The sequence below is a fragment of the Mesoplodon mirus genome (assembly GCF_964341445.2).
Source record: "Mesoplodon mirus genome assembly, chromosome: 3".
Classification (NCBI taxonomy): Eukaryota; Metazoa; Chordata; class Mammalia; order Artiodactyla; family Ziphiidae; genus Mesoplodon; species Mesoplodon mirus.
Genome location: NC_138978.1, coordinates 4365980 through 4384327, shown reverse-complemented (window position 1 = coordinate 4384327; position 18348 = coordinate 4365980). Strand labels below are relative to the sequence as shown.

Sequence of the window (18348 nt, the reverse complement as noted above, 5' to 3'; positions counted from 1 at the left end):
TGGCTGCCCACGTGCTCACCACCCTAACAGCCACCTGCTGCCCCAACTTGTCTGTCTTCCTGGTCTCTAAACATGTTTTGTGGGGGCCTGTCTCCATGGAGCTGGGACATTGGGGTTCCCGGGGTGTTAAAAGGTCCCTGCAGTCAGCACCAGTCAGACCTGACCAGGGACTTCCTTGAGCCCAGCCCGGAACCAGGCTGCATTTGGGATGGTGGTCCTGACCACATGTCAGTGGAAAGGATTAGTGCTGCATCAGGGTCCAAACCCGCACTGCTGGCGGTAATGACCGCACTGCGTGCCTCCTGCCACCAGGCAGGAGCCTCGGCACCTGGCTCGTTTCATGTCAGCCCCATAGTTACCCCGTGAGGCAACTTGTTTCTGTTTATACGAGAAAAGCTGGGCTCCATGAGATGAAGTCGAGGGACGGGAGGCCGAGGCCAGTGGTAGTTGGGAGCCCGTGACCAGGAGGGTGGGGGCGGAAGGGATGCTCTAGGGTAGGTATTCAGGACTCAGGGGCATGGGGAGTGCAGAGAGGTTGGGGCAGAGTGGAGGGAGAGCGGGGCCCCCAGCACAGTGTTCCAGGAACGTGTGACTGTCTACAAGGGAAACTGCTGGTGTGGATGGTGGGGAGCACCTGGGGGCTCTGACCGTGGGCGGGGCCGCGGGGGTGTCGTCGGAGGGCAGATCCGCAGCTCAGAGGAGAGCGCTGGTCCAGTGGGCAAGACCGACGCGGAGGGCAGCCTGACGGGACAGACGCAGTCCCACCTGCACAGAGGGTAGGCGGACGTGGGCTGCAGTGCAGTGGCTCCAGGGGGACTTAGGACTTAGGACCACGGTCAGCGTGGCAGCTTGGCCTGACGGTGCATGTGACGCTGCCCTCAGACCAGCATCAGGAACGCTGGAGCCAGGGAGCTGGGGGGTGGGGGGGTGGGGCTGGGGAGGGTGGAGGAAGGTTCTTTAGTGGCGCTCAGAGCAACTTGGTGGGGCAGCCGTGTGGCTCCGGTGGCACAAGTAAGGCCAAAGCATGGACAGTGCAGGTTTGTCCTTAACCTGCGGAGGGACCTGAGAGCAGGTTGGGGGCTGGCCCCTGAGGGGCAGGACTGACTGGAAGCATCCTTCCAGCAGACGCTGCCTCTCCCGGGGAATAGAGACCCACGCTTGGGTGGCCACCAGGATCCCTTCCGCTCTAAATGTTTCTGTAAGTGAAGGAAACGCCCTCTCACTAACTAGAAAGGTGAACACTCAGGGGGCTCCACTGTGCTGTCGTCGTGATGTCCTGGCAGTTAGCGGGATGGTCTGTGCTGTCTAACCGACTGTCTTCCTGCACCCTCGGTACTGCTGATTTCTGCACCCTCCCTGCCCAGCCCGACCCGGCTGCCTGGCCGCCCTGGGTCGAGGCTTCCCTGACCCGCTGTCTGTGCTCCGCAGGCTGTGTCATCACCATCTCTGGGCGTGTGACCTTCACCAGCAATAAGTCCATGGAGATCGAGGTCTTGGTGGATTCCGACCCCGTGGTGGACAACTCCCAGAAGCGCTACCGGGCCGCCAGTGCCTTCTTCACCTATGTGTCCCTGAGCCAGGAGGGCAAGTCTCTGCCTGTGCCCCAGCTCGTGGTGAGTGGCCCCTCCGGCCCGTGCGTCCCTGGGGGCAGCTGCCCCCGCTGCTGGGCCGGCCCGCTCGGTGCTTGCTGGGCTCCCAGGAGAAACCGAGCTACATGAATCCATTCTGGGCAGCTGGGTCCACTCAGCTCCTGAGGGGCCGGCGACCTTAGCTGCGGGGCAGGTCAAACGTGAGGCCCCATCCCTGCGGACTGTGGGGGAGGGACTGGGCAGACAAGGTGAGAGGCACCCCTTACGAGCTCCTTCCCGTGGGATAAGCACGCCGCCTTGCGGGTCCTGGCACCGTGTACAGGCGCTAGAGTTGGGGTGAGGACCCTCCCAGGGTGGGCTCTCGAGGAGGCCCTGGCCTGCGTGTCCTGCATCCTGGGGCCAAGCCAGAGCCCTGCACCTCGGGGCCGGGCGTCTGGGCCTCGGGGCCTTTCCCTGCCCTGGCTCCCCAGCCAGGCTCTGCCCTGGGTGTGCAGAGAGCAGTGGCAGGTGGGTGGCCGCCTCCGGGAGCAGGGCTGGGGGCTGTGGCCCACGCGCGGATCCTGGCAGGTCTCAGCCACCAGCAGGGTGGCTTGGCTGCCGTCCTGGGCTCCACAACCCAAGAGGTTGCTACTGGAGCTGTGGCGGGCGGGGGCGAGGGGGGCACAGGTGAGTCACCGGCATTTTCTGGAAAAGAGAAGCTTGGAGTCACTGAACAGGTGAGGGCTTCCCTCCCTCTCGCCCCCGGCCCCCTCCTCAGCTCTCGGCGCCCGCGGGCCCCCAGCGCTCAAGGCCACAATCCCCGGAGACTTCCAGGGCTCCCACCCCCTCACGCCCGCCCCACGCCAGACCCCCATCCACGGTCTGGCCTCGTCCCTGCCCTGCCTTTCTCCAAAGCACCGCCCCCCCACCCACCCAGCTTTCGGGAGCTGCTCTTTTGCCGGTTGCCCCTCCCCCACTGGACTGAGCTTCCAGAACTGGAGCACATGTGCTCCTAGCGGCTCACTGGGGCTGGAACAGTCTTGGCACTTAGTGGGTGCGGTTGGGAAAATGCATGAATCCTGCCGTGTGCAGGGCCTGAAGCCAATCCCAGGAGGAGAGACAGGCAGCGTGGACACTCGGGGGAGCCAGGGGAGCGCGCTGGGCCGGTGGCCTCCACCTGAGGTGGATGTAAAGTGGTGCCCGGGGAGTGGGCAGGAGCCCCCAGGAAGGCCAGTGGGGCAGGGGGCCGTGCTGGGCGGTCGTGGGAGTAATCCCAACACCTTGGCGCGTGCTAGCTGTCGGGGAACCCGGGAGTCGGGGAGCGCGAGGCAGCCAGCGTCAAGGTGGGGCACGGGGCGGGGCAGGGGGGCGAGGGGACCCAGCTCAGAGGCACTGGGCGACTGTGTTGGATGCAGGAATGAACGAGTGAACGAGTGAACGAATGAACGATGCCTCCAGGTTCCCCTTGAGGCTGATGACAGCTTTATGAGCCTCACACATTCCTTACCTATGCCGGTCAGGGCAAGTGCCCCCGCCTGGAGGGCGGCCCTGTGCCCGCCGGTTCTGAGTCCTCTGCCTGCTTCTCTTGGCCACCCTCAGCCCAGCGAGGCTGAGGCACTTGGGGAAGGTCACACAGCCGGTCCGTGGGAGCCTGGGTGTAGAGAAAGCCTCCGTTCAGGCTGCTCCTGGTTTGTCTTGAGCCAGACCCTGCGTCTGTCACTAGGGGTCCTGGAGGAAGCCAGAACCCTGGGCGGTGGTTGAGGTGCGCGTGGTGGCTGAGGTGCAGGTGCTGAGCCGAGAAGCCTGGGGAGGGGCCGGGGGTTAGGGTCCCGAGCGACTGACGCTTGTGTGGAAGCGACTGGCAGGCGACTCAGGCCCCCCGCCAGCCTCCCAGGGCCCCTGCAGCGTCTGCTCCCACGCAGCTCCTGTGCCTCCTGGCAAAGAGCACGTACTGGAAGCCTCTGTAAGGATAAACATACTGCGCTTTGGAGCACTTCCTCATCCAGGCGGGCGCAAGGCCCCTGCTCACTCGCCTGGCCTGCTGCGGAGTTGCTGACCCCCCAGCCCCGCTCCTCTCTGGGGCCTTGCAGGCCCACAGGGGCAGGGCCTACGTTTGGTAGGGGAGCCGTCTGGCCTCGTCAAGGCCGCTGCCGTGGCCAGAGGAGCCTCGGCTGCCCGCTGGGCCCTTTCCTGTCCCTCCCCCGTCCTCTGCGGGCCAACCCCCACTCGCTCTTTGCCGGCATTGGGTCCCCACCCTGGGGCTCCAGTGAGTCGGGGGGGCGTGGGGGGAGGCTGCACAGGGCAGGGTTGGTGAACCTGGCCTTAAAGGATGGGGGGCTCCACCGTGTGGAAGGAAAGAAAGGGGAGCCAGGGTGGGCACCGTCCTCAGGCAGGCTCTGCACCGTCACCTCCACACGTACGACCCCAGGCTGCTGGAGAGGGGTGGAGGGTCCGGCAGCCTCGGCCTCTCCCTCCCGAGACCCCAGCGCTGGAGCCCCCGACCTCGCATCCCTCCTCCTCCCCACCTTCCACCACTGCCCCCACCAGGAGGGGCCCTGGGCCCGCCTCGTCGGAGCACGAGGACCAGGGTGCCCGTCCCACCCTCCATCCTGATGGCTTAGCAGGATGGCTTCCACCCCGCCTCGGCCCCTAGGCTGATGCACGCGCGTCCCCACGACCTCTGTCCACAGGCCTGACCTCCTCCTGCCTTAACCTTCGCCACCACGTGTCTCTGGGTCTCAGACCTCTCCCTCTGGGGACCTTGCTGCTCCCTTGGCCCCCAGATGCGGGCTCGCCCTTGTTCTCCCCCAGACCCTTGTTCCATCTCTCTCCATATTGCCACAGGGGCCCTGGGGGACACCTGTCGGCACAGCTGCCCACAGCACCTCCCTCCTGGACGCTGAATTCCCGCCCCACACAGGCAAGCCCTGGACCTCTGTCCTCCCCGCCTCCCCAGCCTCCAGGCTCCAGCAGGGTGGCCAGATCCAAGGACACTCTCCGTCTTTATCTCACTGGCCTCTCCCTGGCATTGGCACATCTCACTGAGGGGGCCTCTGCTGAGTGTCCAGATGGCCACCCCATGGCCCCAAAACACGGGGCTCTGACAGATCCCAACCTGCACGCTGCCCTCCTTGGGTGGTTGGGACCGGGCCCCGGGCCTCCTTGCGTTACTCTCCCATATGGGCTGCCATGGCTGCCTCTCTCCACAGGGTCTCAGCAGGCATTTCAAACGTAACATTCCGAACTGAGCCGTTGTCCCCCAGCTGCCTCCCCACAAAACTCCCACTCCTCCTGGTGGATTCCCTCCCGGTGAGCCTGGGAACCGGGCTGGCCCCTCCCTCCCGCTCAGCCCCAAGCTGTACGCCCTCCCCCATTCCTGCTGCCCTCACCCTGACTCTGCGCTGCATCCCGGCAAGTTTTTCAGAACAGAATTGCATTGGCCTCCTCTCCCACCTGAACTGCTCAGCAGCTCAGCGGCTCCTCGGTGCCCTCGGCATGGGGTCCAGCCAGGCCAGCCACCTCTGTTCCTCAAATCCCAAACTCAGTCCCGCCTCAGGGCCTTTGCACTTGCTGTTCCTCTGCCTGGACACCTTCCCTCAGATGGTCACGACAGCAGCTCCTTCCACCGTTTCTCAGCTATTTCCTCCTTTGATGACCTTCTCTCCCCTCTCTGGATAAAGCCTTACTCCCCACGCCCACCCCATCACCCAGAGACTCTTTGCCGTTGCCTGGAAACCGGTCTGGAGTTGGTAGGAGAGAGAGCAAAAGGAACTGAGAGGGCTGGGGGCCGAGCTGGCCTCTTGTAGCGGGAGAGGAGGGGCAGGGACACACCCAAGGCCCTCCAGCTGCTGGAGGGCAGGCCCGGCCCAGGACCAGCCTTCCGGCTATCCGAGCCCTTTCCTCTACCGTCAGCTGAGGGAGAGTGGGGCCTGCGGGACACCCCAAATGGCCCTGAGACCAAGGATAGCCAAGGAGTCGGGACCATCTTCATTTTGAAAAGGCTCCCACAGAGTACATGCAGGTGGACAGGGTGTCCCGGCAAGGTCTGCATTCTGGCTGTAGCCGGCTGTAGTGTGCGCCCGCCCAGGAGCCCAGGAGCTGCCTCGGGCCTGATTGGAGCTCTCTATGGCTACCCCCTCCGCCCTGCCCGCACCCCAGAGCTCAGGCTGCTGGGGAGACCAGTGCCGCAGCCAGGGTGGAAGGGTAGCAGTCCGGGCTCAGGGAGGAGAGCCTCCGGCCCCGGGGTCCAGTCCACACGGAGAGCCCTTTGTGGAGGAGCCCGTGACCTTCCCAGAGCTGGGACGCTCTCATGGGGCCGGGCTGGTCTGTGAACCCTGGGGGCTGTCTGTGCCCTTTCCAGAAACCTAGGGACCTGGGGGTCGGGGGGTCGGTGCAGGAGGGGCTGCAGGGGGTTAGGGGAAAGTCACCTGCTTGAATGAAGGGGAAGGGAGGATGACCGAATTCCCAGGTCTGAGGGGCCGGTGGTTGGCAGTGGCCACATCTTCCCGCTGGCCGGCTGCATGTCGATCCAGGCTATTGTTGCTAATTAAAGATGGGCTTTGATTCTTCACTGAGGTGTCCTGGGGCCCACCAATGCGGATAAAAATAGCCTCTGGGGGGTGGGGCAGACTCCCTAGCCTCCAGCCCAGCCTCTGCAGTGCTCACTTGGGAACCACCGACACCACGTTGTCTGCCTCTCAGCCCACGTGTGCCCGCGTCGGGGCTCAGCCCTCCCCACCCCGCTGTCAGCACTTATCCTTCTGTCTATTTTTAGCTCCCATCCCCAGGGCCCGGCTGACACGGAAGGCAGCGTGGCTGCTGGAGTTCTTGATGAATATTTTAGGCTGGGGAGGGCCCACTGCACCGCGCCCGCCCGGCAGCTGCCGGCACTTCCAGGCTGCTGCTTAGAGAGGCAAGTGCGGGACGCGGAACCAGCCAGGCCCAGGCCCTGCCTCCTAAAGGCCTCCCTGTGACCGTGCCCTCTGACCTCGGGGGTGGCGGACAGACCCACACCACCTTCCAGCGCTGGAGAGGTGGTACGGAGGGACGTGGGGGAACGCCCCGAGGTGGCTCCCTGGGACCCGGCCCCAGACTGGCCCCGGCACCTCCCAGCACCTCCCACGGGCGACTTTCCAGCCTGGGTGTGGGAAGCCCTTTCAGTCTCTAGAAGCGTGAGAACCCGATGGACAGACCCTGTGTTGAAGCCAGAGCAAGCCCGTCCTGGGCGCAAGGCCGGCCTCCGTTCTCTCTAGTTCACATGCGGGCGCTGCAGCCCCCGAGGCCCCAGGAGACTCGCGTGCGGGAGAGGTCGCGCCCTCGACAAGGGAGAAGCCTGGGCTCCATCGCAAGCACGCAGGTGATGTGGGTTTTGAGCGAGCACGTTCACAGCTGCTTCTGTGGGTCACTTGGAACAGGAACGCTTTCCCCGGCGAGCCGAGCGGCACGGCCAGGGCACGTGGCGGCAGCGGGCGGAGCAGGGTCTTTCCGAAGCCGGTTTGCTTGGCTCCCAGAAAACCCAAACCACAGAGCGGCCTGTGGCACGGGGGTCTTGGCCGCTGCTTGTAGACCCTCGCCTCCCGGTCCACATGGACAGCTGGCGTGCAGAGGACAGGGGCCTGGACCCCGGGGCCTCCGTCGTCAGCCACTGAAGTGACAAGTCGGGATGAAAGCGGCGGCAGTGAGGAAATCAGGGAGGCAGCCGGCCTTCCCTCTCGCAGCCGGTGGAGCTCCGCCAAGAACGCGGCAAAACATGTGCTTCTGCACTTCCTCAGCTGTGAGCGCTCCCGCTGTACATCACCCCCGGACCTCGGGTCACCCTCGAGGGCCAGTCGCCACCAGGTTTCCTGAGCACCCATTCCCTAGGGCCAGGTGCCCGCCGAGGCTATTCTCTGTCTCCTGGGAGGGAGCCGGCAGGGTGGATGCCCCCGGTGCCCACAGCAGTGATGGTCCCATGGGAGGCAGCTGAGCGTTCACGAGATGCCGACCCGCCTCCCCGGTGGGTGTCAGGGTGGGTTGTCCGAGCCCACAGACGGGCCACAGTGACAGTGATGGCCAGGGACTCGCCCAGAGTCCAGTGGCCGGCCCTGACGTGGAGTCGACCTGGAGCAGACCCTGAGCCCCTTGGCCATGGCAGCCCCTTCCTGTCTCTGAGCCTCCGTTTCCCCACTGGAGCCACCCCGGGCCGGCAGGTGCTCTGTGGTCTCGGCACCATCTCCGTGATCTAACCAGAGAGCTTCTTGCTACTTTGCACCGAAGGGGAAGCACGGGGCCAAGGCTTCCGGCAGTGGGCAGCTCCTCGATCCTAGGACCCGAGCCTGGAGGTGAAGGGGCCTGGAATGCTCCCAAGGGCCCGGTCCTTGAGATGAAGCATCAGCAACAGAGGCAGCCACCACCTCCCCCCAACCATGGCCAGGCCTGCTCTTTACAGCCTGATATGGTGAGAGGACCATACATCCCACCCCCAGGGAAGGGAAGAGGGCCCTCACATGGGGCTTGTTTTGGGCTGGGGGCCCCAGGTGTCCCTACGGCTTGGGGAGACACCTCTGTCCCGGACATTCGGTGTGCTGGAATGATTTCTAGTTGCTCCCTGATGTAAGAAACTCAGACGTACTGGAGCACAGCAGGACTGACTCGTCTGTTCCTGGAAGTGTTTGGGGAGCCACGTCAGTGAGGGAGGCTGTGTCCTTGCTGCCCGTCCACAGGAGCGAGTCGGGGACTAGAATATTCGTGAAGCTTCTTGACCCCATGTCCTCTCTCTCTCTCCCTTGGCTTTGGATGCTTAGCAGGGAGTCTGCCTTGTCATGGGAAAACGCCAGAATCCTGAAGCTGCTCCTGTCCCCTGAATGGGTGGTGTTTGGGAACTTGTAGTGGCCTGTGAGTCCCACCTGCCCCTGGAACCAGGGGTGTGGGTACCACAGGGGGCATGGATGAGAGGGTGCGGCCCCCGCCAGCCTGGCTCTCACCTCTGCTCTGCCATGAGCCCAGACTCTTCCTCTGACCTTCTTAACCCGTCCAGTCTTCACGTCTCCTGAAGATCCTGTGTCCCTGACGGCTCTGGGCTGGCCTCTTTGTGGAACAGTAGTGCTCTGGAGAACACTCAGTTCAAGTTCAACAGTCCGCTCTCCAGAAGAGGGCCCAATGCACCAATGACACACTTCTTCTCGTTAAAATGTTGGTAGGTTCTACCTCTGGAACATCAGCTTCTTGTTGCTTCAGTGCTGTGTCTCCAAATCCAGGGGACCCCAGCTGTTGTGATTTCTATAGAAGGTGAAAGCCCGAGGCAGGCTCTCAGGGGCACTGTTAGGCCTGACCCCGGATGGTGCCGGAAACACGACTGCAGGAAGAGAGGCCCGTGGGCAGAGGGTGCAGCGGAAAGAGGAGAATCCCAGCTGGAGTCGGGACAGCCTTGATGCACTGCGGCCCCCCTGGAAGGTGACTTCCAAGCTGGGGAGAGGACTGTGAAGGTCACTGGGCCCAGGCAAGGGCCACGGCCACAGGACCTGAGAGGGTCTTTCAGGAGGGTGAGCTCACGCCTGGTGTATCCTGGGGTGGACCACAAGGCCGCCCCACCATGTGAGAACCGTGGCTTCTTGGCAGCCTTGTGCTTTCTCTGTGAGGTGGCGTGGAGTCCCCTGGCAAAGGCCTGCCAGGGACAGGGACACTTCTGAACCCCGTGCTCAAAGATGCAAGGAAGGGGCTTCCCTGGTGGCGCAGTGGTTGAGAGTCCGCCTGCCGATTCAGGGGACACGGGTTCGTGCCCCGGTCCGGGAGGATCCCACATGCCGCGGAGCGGCTGGGCCCGTGAGCCATGGCCGCTGAGCCTGCGCGTCCGGAGCCTGTGCTCCGCAATGGGAGAGGCCACAACAGTGAAGCCCGCGTACCACACACAAAAAAAAAAGATGCAAGGAAGAAACAGACCCCGGAGCCCCGCAGTGGGAGGAAGAACGTAAAGGATCTCCCCGCTCATGTGCATACCCAGAATCAGAGAACAGCATGCCGGCCCCGCCAGCAGGAGACGATGTGCTTCATCGGGGGCGGGAGGGGGTTATCCACCCCAGGTGTGCCGGATGCCCCACCTTGTGCCTCTGTCACCAGCGCAGGCCCCTGCCGAGCCCCTGGGTGGTCTGAGCCTTCTGGAGTTGCTTGGGGACAGAGGTTGCCTGAATGTGCCCATTGAGCAGGCTCTTTGACACACAGTCACACTGATTTGGCCTTCTTGCTGCAGTCTTCGTTGGTTTGCTCGTTCACTCAGCAAATGCTTTCTGGGCCCCGCCGTGTCTCAGGCCCTGTGCTGGCCTCAGACAGACAGCAGGGAAGACGCCGACACGAGTGAGCACACGCAGGGCCAGAGGCTTGCAGTGAGGACGCTGCCCCTGGCCGGGGCCCAGCCCGTGGGAAGGGCTCAGAAAAAGGCGGTGAGGACCTTATGGCTGTCGTCTGGTGGGGACAGCCGTGTCCACACAGCTGGTACAGGGGCCAGTGCTGCGAGCAGGGCCTGTGTCCCCTCTCCCAGTGGAGACTGGTACCCGTCGCTGCCCTTTCCCAGGCAGCGCCCGAGCTCCCTGCCTCTTCCGTAGCCTCCTCTTGGCCCTTCCGCAGGGGAATTTCGTGACCGCACACGAGGGCAGTGATTTCAGGGGCTGAGCTGGTGCTGTGGGGTGAGGGGAGCCCCTGGCAGGGGTGCCTACAACTCCCCATGGCGGTCCCATCATTGGAGGCTCGGGGCTGCGTGTGCCGGCGGCGGCGATGGTGAGACCCAGCCTGCGGCCGCTGGGAGCTAAACCCCCGGACAGCGGCTTCCCAGGTGCCCAGCCCAGCATCCCTGGGGTCGGGGTCTGCAGGTGGAGCTGCACTTGGGGGACACAGCTGCCTGCGGGGTTGGGGACTCCTGGACACCACCACGCACAGAGCCCCTCGCCACGCCACGCCGAAGGGCCCCAGTAGTTGGAGGATGTCTTAATTGCCTTCAGGATTGTCCCACGATCCCTCTTGTCTCCTGTTATGAGGACCGGAGAGGCTGTGCTGCATGGCTTCCTAATTAAGAAGGTCTGCGTCCCTCAGGCTCACAGGAAGTTGTTATATCACCACTGGGAACCCTCTTCGCACCAGACGTTCGTTAATTACAAAAAGGACAAGCTCTTGATTTTACTGAGGGTGGAACTTAGTCACTCACCCTCCCTGCCAAGTTCCAAATGTGTGTTCTGGAAGCACAGAAAATGCAAAATGGAAAACATTTGGTTTGCACTGACGGGAGCCCGGAAGACAGCGTTGGCAGGAAGCGTGGTGGGGGGAGAGGGGGAGAAGATGCACATCGGAGGCCCGGAGCCAGCGGGCGGGTGGGAGCCAGCGGGATGCCTGGAGCACAGAGGGGCCGGTGGGACCCCACCCCCACCCCCACGTCCCTGGGGCTGTGTGACGTTCCAAAGGCCCGGCTGCCTTAAGGTGACCCCCGGGGCCATTCGCCCTCCTCCCAGGGCAGTGGCTCTGGGTCGGCAGACGGGAGCGCACTTGGCCTCTAAGGCCATTCGTGATGACAGTGGTTCACAGGCGTGCACGTGCGCGCGCGCACACACGCGGTGTGACGGCCGTGCACGGAGAGCGGCCCGCGCTGGCACTGCAGGAGCGCTTTGCCACGTCACCTCCATGAGAGCCCCATTTTACAGGCGGGAGGACCTGGCCCTGGGGAGGTGGGCAGCGTCTCTTGAGGCCACACAGCAGGTCCCCGTGACCCTGTGGTCCTCACCACCCCTCCACTGTCCCTTCCACCAGGCAGGTAAACAGGGGTCACCATGCCTTGAGCAGCCTGTGGGCCCCCTTGCTGTCACCTCTCCTTTTTCATACCCACAGGAGGCCTCCCAAGGCTGGAGCAAGGATTGCCGAGAGCCACTTGTGGGGTGGGGGCGCCGTGAGCCCTCCTCCCTGCCAACAGCTTCAGGCACTGGAGGGGAAATGTGGTTTCCCGTGGAGGAGCTTTGTCCTCCTCCCCGTCACCGCCAACCCCCATTAAAAACAGCAACAGCCAACAACTTATGTATTTATTTACTTTGCCGGATGGAGGGGGACGGGCTGCGAGGAGGTGAGGAGGCGGCCGCTGGGCCGTGGGTGGGGCCGCGTGCGGGGAGCCATCTGTCTCCTTCTGTCAGCTCCGTGCCCAGCAGGGAAGTGGTGGCCCCTCTTAGTCACTGGGCCAGGAGAGCTGTTTATCAGAGCTCGTGGCCCTGGGGAGGCCGAGTGTCCACCGGCCAGCAGGGCAGGGCGCCCACCTCCACAGAGAACAGAGAGGCTGCTCTGCTCACCTCTGGCTCTGTTTCCCCCTGGGGTGGCGGCCAGGGCCTGTCTTCATAAACGTGTGCCCTCGCTGGGCACCTTCCAGGGCAGGCCGGTGAGGAGGGCCGTCAGCATTTGGGGCGGCAGCACCGAATCCTCAGAGCCTGGAACGCGCAGCCCAGGCCGCCGTCCCCAGAGGCGAGAAGACGGATGAGCCCTCGTCTGGCTCCTTACCCCCAGGCCTGGCAAATGGCTTGGCCACGCTCTCCAGCTGGCCAGCTGCCTGTACATCCATCATCAGGCCGCGTGAGGTCTGTCCGAGGGCAGCTCCTGGCTGATGAGTTAGCTGCAGAATGTTGACCGTCAGAGACTCAGGGCAGCAGCTCTGAGGCCCAGTGCTGGGCACGGGCCCCTCCCTCCACTGAGCAGAGCCTAGAATGTACCCTGTCTTGTACCTGCACCTTGGCCTCGGCCCCTCCTCAGGTCATGCTTTGAGAGAAGAATCCAGAGCCTTTGGTGCACCCGTTCTGGACACGTGGTGGCCTGTTGGCTGCCGAGGGGGTGAGTAGCTGCAGTCGTCTGGGGTGACCCGGTAGAGGGCTGGGCTCGTCACAGCTGCACATCAGGGCCTGGTGGGACGAGGGGAGGCAGGCGAGGCGCCCACCCTGTGCGGGCATGACCCGGAAGTGGACACCCCGCCCGCTGCCCCAGAAGCGGCCCTGATGAGGACCCAACATGGTCCTCCCCTGGCTTCTAGATGCTGTGCATCCCCAAGATGTTCACCCCTCACTCCCAGAGCTTATGACCTAGAGAGGGCTTTCCTTGTGAGTGTGCGGAGAGCATGGGGGTCGTGGCCCCAAATGTGATGGAAGGGCCGGCATTCTTGTTCGTGTATGTGGAGATCCGGAAGACGCTCGGGCAGCCGCATGTGGCCCACTGGCACTCACAGGACCTGGCAGAAGGGGAAGGCGCAGCGCCGGTCTGCTGTTCACCTCTAGTGCCCAGGCAGCTCCTCGGGGAGGCGCCTGGCTCCAAGGCTGGGACGGGAACGCATCCCTGCCCCGGCTTGTCCCCTCCCGGATGGAGAAGAGCCACGGGGGCTGGGCCGCTGCAGGCCCAGGGGGCTCCAGGCTCATTCTGGAGGGTCACCAGGGTGACACGGGAGGGCCACTGCGTGCCCTGCTGCCCACCGACAGGCCCGCCCCTAGAGCCCGTCAGCACAGGCTGGTCTGGAGGGCGGCGGCAGCTCAAACCGAGGCTCTGCCACTTAGCGGCTGCCGCTTGGGCCGCTCGCTCAGCCTCTGCCCCGCGTCCTCATCGGTGGGAGGGGAGCGTGACAGCTCTAGACCCCTCCTGGGTTGTTACACAGACTCTCATGGGCTAGCTGGTGCCCGCACGCCTTCCCAGGAACCCTCCCCAGGGCCTGGCCCTCGAGACCCCCTTGCTCCGCTCTCCTTTGCCTTTGGTCCCTGCCATTGTCACGTTCCTAGTGCTGTGTCGGCTACCTCTTTTCCCGTGTGTTGTCAGCCAGTGGGTCAGCTCCCCAAGGCAGGGCCCCGCAGGGGGTGGTCTGTGTGCTTGTGGGGAGTGCACGCATCCAGGCCGGGGCGCCGTGGCAGGGAAAGTGCCTGGTTTAATTCAGTGAGCATCACTCCCGCCCTGGTGCCCCTGCCTCATGTGCCCGGATTTGGGTGGGGCACCGCCCCGCTGAGCCTTCCCTTTGACTTTCTGTAAACTAGGATGGCACTTGTACCTCTGGGGTGCTTTTCAGATAAAATTACACGCCGTACAGTTCCCCTGCTTAAAATGTACAATCTGGGCTTCCCTGGTGGCGCAGTCGTTAAGAATCCGCCTGCCAATGCAGGGTACACGGGTTTGAGCCCTGGTCCAGGAAGACCCCTCATGCCACGGAGCAACTAAGCCCGTGCGCCACAACTACTGAGCCTGCGCTCTAGAGCCCGCGAGCCACAACTACTGAAGCCCACGAGCCACAACTACTGAAGCCCTCACTCCTAGAGCCCGTGCTCCGCAACAAGAGAAGCCACCACCATGAGAAGCCCACGTGCCGCAACGAGTGGCCCCCGCTCACCACAACTAGAGAAGGCCCACACGCAACAAAGAAGACCCAACGTGGCCAAAAATAAATACACAAATAAATTATTTAAAAAGAAAAAGCAAGAAAGAAATGCTTGCATTTCTTTAAAAAAAAAAAACCAAAAGACACAGCACACCGCCAGTCTTCATCCCTCCCCCAACCCCTGGCCACCACTAATCTGTGTTTTCTGTCGAGTTGCCTGTTCTGGACGTTTGTGTAACTGGGCTCACACGTGAGGTGGGCCTTTGTGCCCGGCTTCTTTCTCCCAGGGCTGTCGGCCAGCTCTGAGGGCGTGCCACAAGCTGACCTCAGGAGAGGGTGGGCAGCGCTTCCCATTCGGCCACCCCCAAGATGGGAGTAAGGTTCCTTAGGAAAACGGGTCCCTGGCTAAATCATTGTGGGACAGCCCTGATTAAACACAGTTAAACAGGTTTATTTGACTTCAAGATTTTGACCTGTGTGCATCATTAGCTGGGAGAGGCTAATTAGCATTCAGGTTTCCAGCCCTGTTTGGCCACAGATCATCAAGAAGGCTTCATCCCCCTTTTGGAGCCGGGAGACAGAGACCTGGGATGCAGGAGGCCACAGAGCCCGCACTCCTGCCGCAAGTTTGCAGGCAGTGGTGTCAACGCAAACGGAACAGTGGTGTGTGTCCTCGAGGGGAAGAACCCAAGTGCGCAGTGTGGGCGGTGCCGAGGGGTCCATGGCCAGGTGCCCGCAGAGGGTGGGCTGCTCCCCGGGCATCTCCCGGGCCCAGCAGCCCTTCCTCAGTCCCAGTGCCAGCTCACTCCCACCCCAGGCCCTGGCCTCACGTGGGCCATCCTTGCCTGACAGATGGGACGCCAGCTCCTGAGCTCACGCCAGCAGCTCCACGGGGCCATTTGCCACCCTCCCTGGGTCCCCTCCCTGCTCCCTGGAGCCCCAAGAGCACTTGGCTGATGACCCTGGCACTTAGGGACCCAGTTCTCACCCGAATCCCACATCTGCTGATTTCCAAGACCACTGACGGGCTGGAGAAACAGGAAGCCCATCTCGCGAGGCCAGCCCTGGCTCCGGGGGGCTCTGCAGAGGGCCTGGTAGCCGCCCCTCTTGGTCCTGCTGCCTTACTCAGGCCAAGCTCACTCTCTTGCTTCTGAGAAATCGTTTTCTTTCTAATAAGCCCTTGCCTTCTTTCCCCTGCCCCCGAGATGGCAACTCCACCAGCTAGAAGGAGGGCCTGCTCCAGAGCCCCAGCAGAGAGGGGCGGGTTTTTAGAGCTGGCAGGAACCTTGGAACGTGGTCCAGACCGCCCACTGCCCTCCTCCAGCTCTCCTCTCAGCCAGCCCCACCGGGCCCCGACTCCCCGGTCCCCATCTCTGGGACCCCATAGGCACTGATGGGGTCGTCTGCGAGGCAGGCAGGAAGCCCGGCTACACCCCTCCTCCCACTAAGGAAGGGCTGTGCCTTCGGGCTGCAGGTGGATGGGAGCCACAGGTCTCCTCAGCCATGCCAAGCAAGTTCCATATAGGGGAGGGGGAGGAAAAAGCCCCCACTGTTCTAGCCTGGTGGCTTTGACCTTGCATTCTTGGCCGCTTTGGCTGTCCCCCATTTGGAAGAGGGATGGAGATGGGGAGGGGCCAGGGTCCTGCTACCCAAAGTGCTCTGTGGGCAGCAGCATCGCATCACCTGGACCCGTGTTAGAAACAGGTCTCAGGACTTCCCTGGTGGTGCAGTGATGAAGAATCCGCCTGCCAGTGCAGGGGACACAGGTTCGAGCCCTGGTCCGGGAAGATCCCACATGCCGCAGAGCAACTAAGCCCGTGCGCCACAACTACGGAGCCTGCGCTCTAGAGCCTGCGAGCCACAACTACTGAGGCCACGTGCCACAACTGCTGAAGCCCATGTGCCTAGAGCCCGTGCTCTGCAACAAGAGAAGCCACCGCAATGAGAAGCCCGTGCACCACAAGCAAGAGTAGACCCTGCTCGCCACAACTAAGAGAAAGCCCGCATGCAGCAACGAAGACCCAATGCAGCCAAAAATAAATAAATTTATGAAAAAGAAAAAAAAGAAACAGGTCTCAGCCTCTGACCCCCAGACCCACCGGGTCAGAATCCACATTTACAAGATCCTCAAGCGATTCATGCATACGTGAACATTTGAGAGGCCCCCAATCTAGCACATTCTGCCTGGATGTGTGCAGAAACCTTGGGCTGGGCCCAGCAGGATGTGGACTTGTGTTCGTGGGGTGCCTTGGACAGCAGGGGCTGGAGGACTCGGGGGTCTTGCCGGCTTAGGACTGCCTGCTGAAACTGAGAACAGTTTATCTCCCTGTGCTGTTTCAAGTCAAACTGAGTAGCCTCAAATTTTATTTTTAAAAAGTCAGCCAGAGGTGAAAACAGAGCAGGCCTCCAATAAAGCGTCTTGGGGCTTCCCTGGTGGCGCAGTGGTTGAGAGTCCGCCTGCCGATGCAGGGGACACGGGTTTGTGCCCCGGTCCGAGAAGATCCCACATGCCGTGGAGCGGCTGGGCCCGTGAGCCATGGCCGCTGAGCCTGTGCGTCCGGAGCCTGTGCTCCGCAACAGGAGAGGCCACAACAGTGAGAGGACCGTGTACCACCAAAAAAAAATAACAATAAATAAATAAAGTGTCTTGGAAAAGCCACCATTTCCCATGTCTGCCCCGAGACTCTTCAGACAGGAACCGGAACCACTATGAGGACCACGATCCTAGTGCTTCAGGTACCCGAACGTTCTACTGGCTCTGAGCCGCAAGGTTTGCCAGTTTACACCTGGTGACATTTAGAGAACAATTGCTGAGAAGGCTGAAGGGGAGGAACTATGTGGTGTGACCTGACATTCCATCCTCTGGCTGATCGTTCTCTCTCTTTTGCCAATACACCATTTGTCTGTAAAACCCTTGGGCCAAATATAGCTGCTAGGGCTTGGTGTCACTGTGGATGAAGGGCAACTGCCCCATTTCTTTGGCTTTCAGACACCCTCAGAGTGTCTCAAGGCAGTGTCGTCCCAGAGGAATCGCACAGCCCTTTAAGCCCGAATCCCTGGCCCCAGACGGCGAGAGAGAACTGTGCGGTGGGACAGATGGGGCCTTGGGAAGTGACCTCCTGATGCTGCCGCAGTGGACCTCTCTGGCCAGGGCCACACCACTTAGCGGCCAGGCCAGGCCACTCTCAAGAGCACGAGGGGGCACAGTTCGCCATCCTGCTGGGTCGGCAGGCACAAGCCAGGACTGTCCTGGGCAAAATCCAGCCCTTGGCCAAGTCCCGCTGGTCACTCAGGTAGCTAGCTTCTTAGGTTGCTCAGAGGAAGGAAGCAGCAGAGAAGAGGTGAGAAGGACACCCGGTGCCACTTCCTAGGCGTCTGTGCTGGCCAGGGCTCGCTGCCCACAATGTGGTCGCTCACTCCTGGTACAATAAAGCGGCCTTCTCAAGGTCACCCAGCCAGCAAGGTGTTTGTCCCCACTTCCCTTCGGGGCAGAGACGGAGAGCCGCTGGCATTCCCTGGGAGTGGCGCAAACGTGGGGTCCCCCTCTTCCTTGCTCTGGCTCGTCTCTGCTTTAGGCCTCCCCTCCCGCGTTTCATCATCAACTGCATTTTCAGCTGAAGTTCATTACCAAAGTGGCGCTGGGCTCAGGATTCGGCCTGCTGTGGAACGCGACATGGGGAGAGATGCTCGCTGTGGGCTGTCAGGAAGATGGGGCCTGGGCCGGGTTCTCTGTGCCCGTGGGGAGGGGAGGGGCGGGGCGGGGCCCCGGCTACGGCTACGCTGCAGTCACAGGTTCTCTAACCTGCCTGCTTCTCTGTGTGTGGTCCGCAGCCCGAGACTGAGGACGAGAAGAAGCGCTTTGAGGAAGGCAAAGGGCGGTACCTGCAGATGAAGGCAAAACGACAGGGTCAAGCGGAGCCTCAGCCCTAGATGCCCCCTCCTACCGCTGGGGCCTGGAGCAGACCCCAGCGTCTCATCATTTAGAAGTTACCCCTTGGCCAAAAACCCAGTTCACGTTGACAGTTGGTGTTGTGTGAAGTATTTGTCTCGCAGTGTTAACCTGTGTTAACCTCTCCTGGAAACCTATACACCAAAGCTTTATTTATATCATCCCAGTGTAAATGCTACACAGTATTGTCCCGACGCCCCAAGGCATTCCCTGGAAACCCTGGGGAATACTGGGGCGCACGCTGTATGGTATGGAAAGAGCCCAGCATCACTAATAAAGCTGCTGTTTGGCTGGACCTTGGTCTGGGTGGTTGCTTGTCTTGGGCGGCTGCTCTCCCTGGGGTGTTGGGGGCTGTGGGCTCCCATGGGCGCCCCTCTTCCTCAGGGCCACCCTCCCGCCCCCACCACCGGGTGCCTGTACCTGCACATACCCCAGAACCTTGGGCACAGCGGCGCCCATTTGTGTTTGCCCAACGGCTTGCTGGACAG

General features: G+C 62.4%; 1 protein-coding gene across 1 annotated transcript in view; it reads left to right on the top strand.

The window, feature by feature from the left end:
* The window catches only part of ACOT7 (acyl-CoA thioesterase 7), a gene marked incomplete at its 5' end in the record, with an annotated part of 92957 nt that extends 74818 nt beyond the window's left edge, over window positions 1-18139 (top strand). Inside the window, 2 exons of the mRNA XM_082613821.1 lie at window positions 1429-1613; window positions 17743-18139. Coding sequence (XP_082469947.1) covers window positions 1429-1613; window positions 17743-17841 — 284 coding nt within the window. The 3' untranslated portion in view covers window positions 17842-18139. The remainder of the gene's footprint in view (window positions 1-1428; window positions 1614-17742) is intronic.
* Between the last annotated feature and the right edge of the window lie 209 nt (window positions 18140-18348).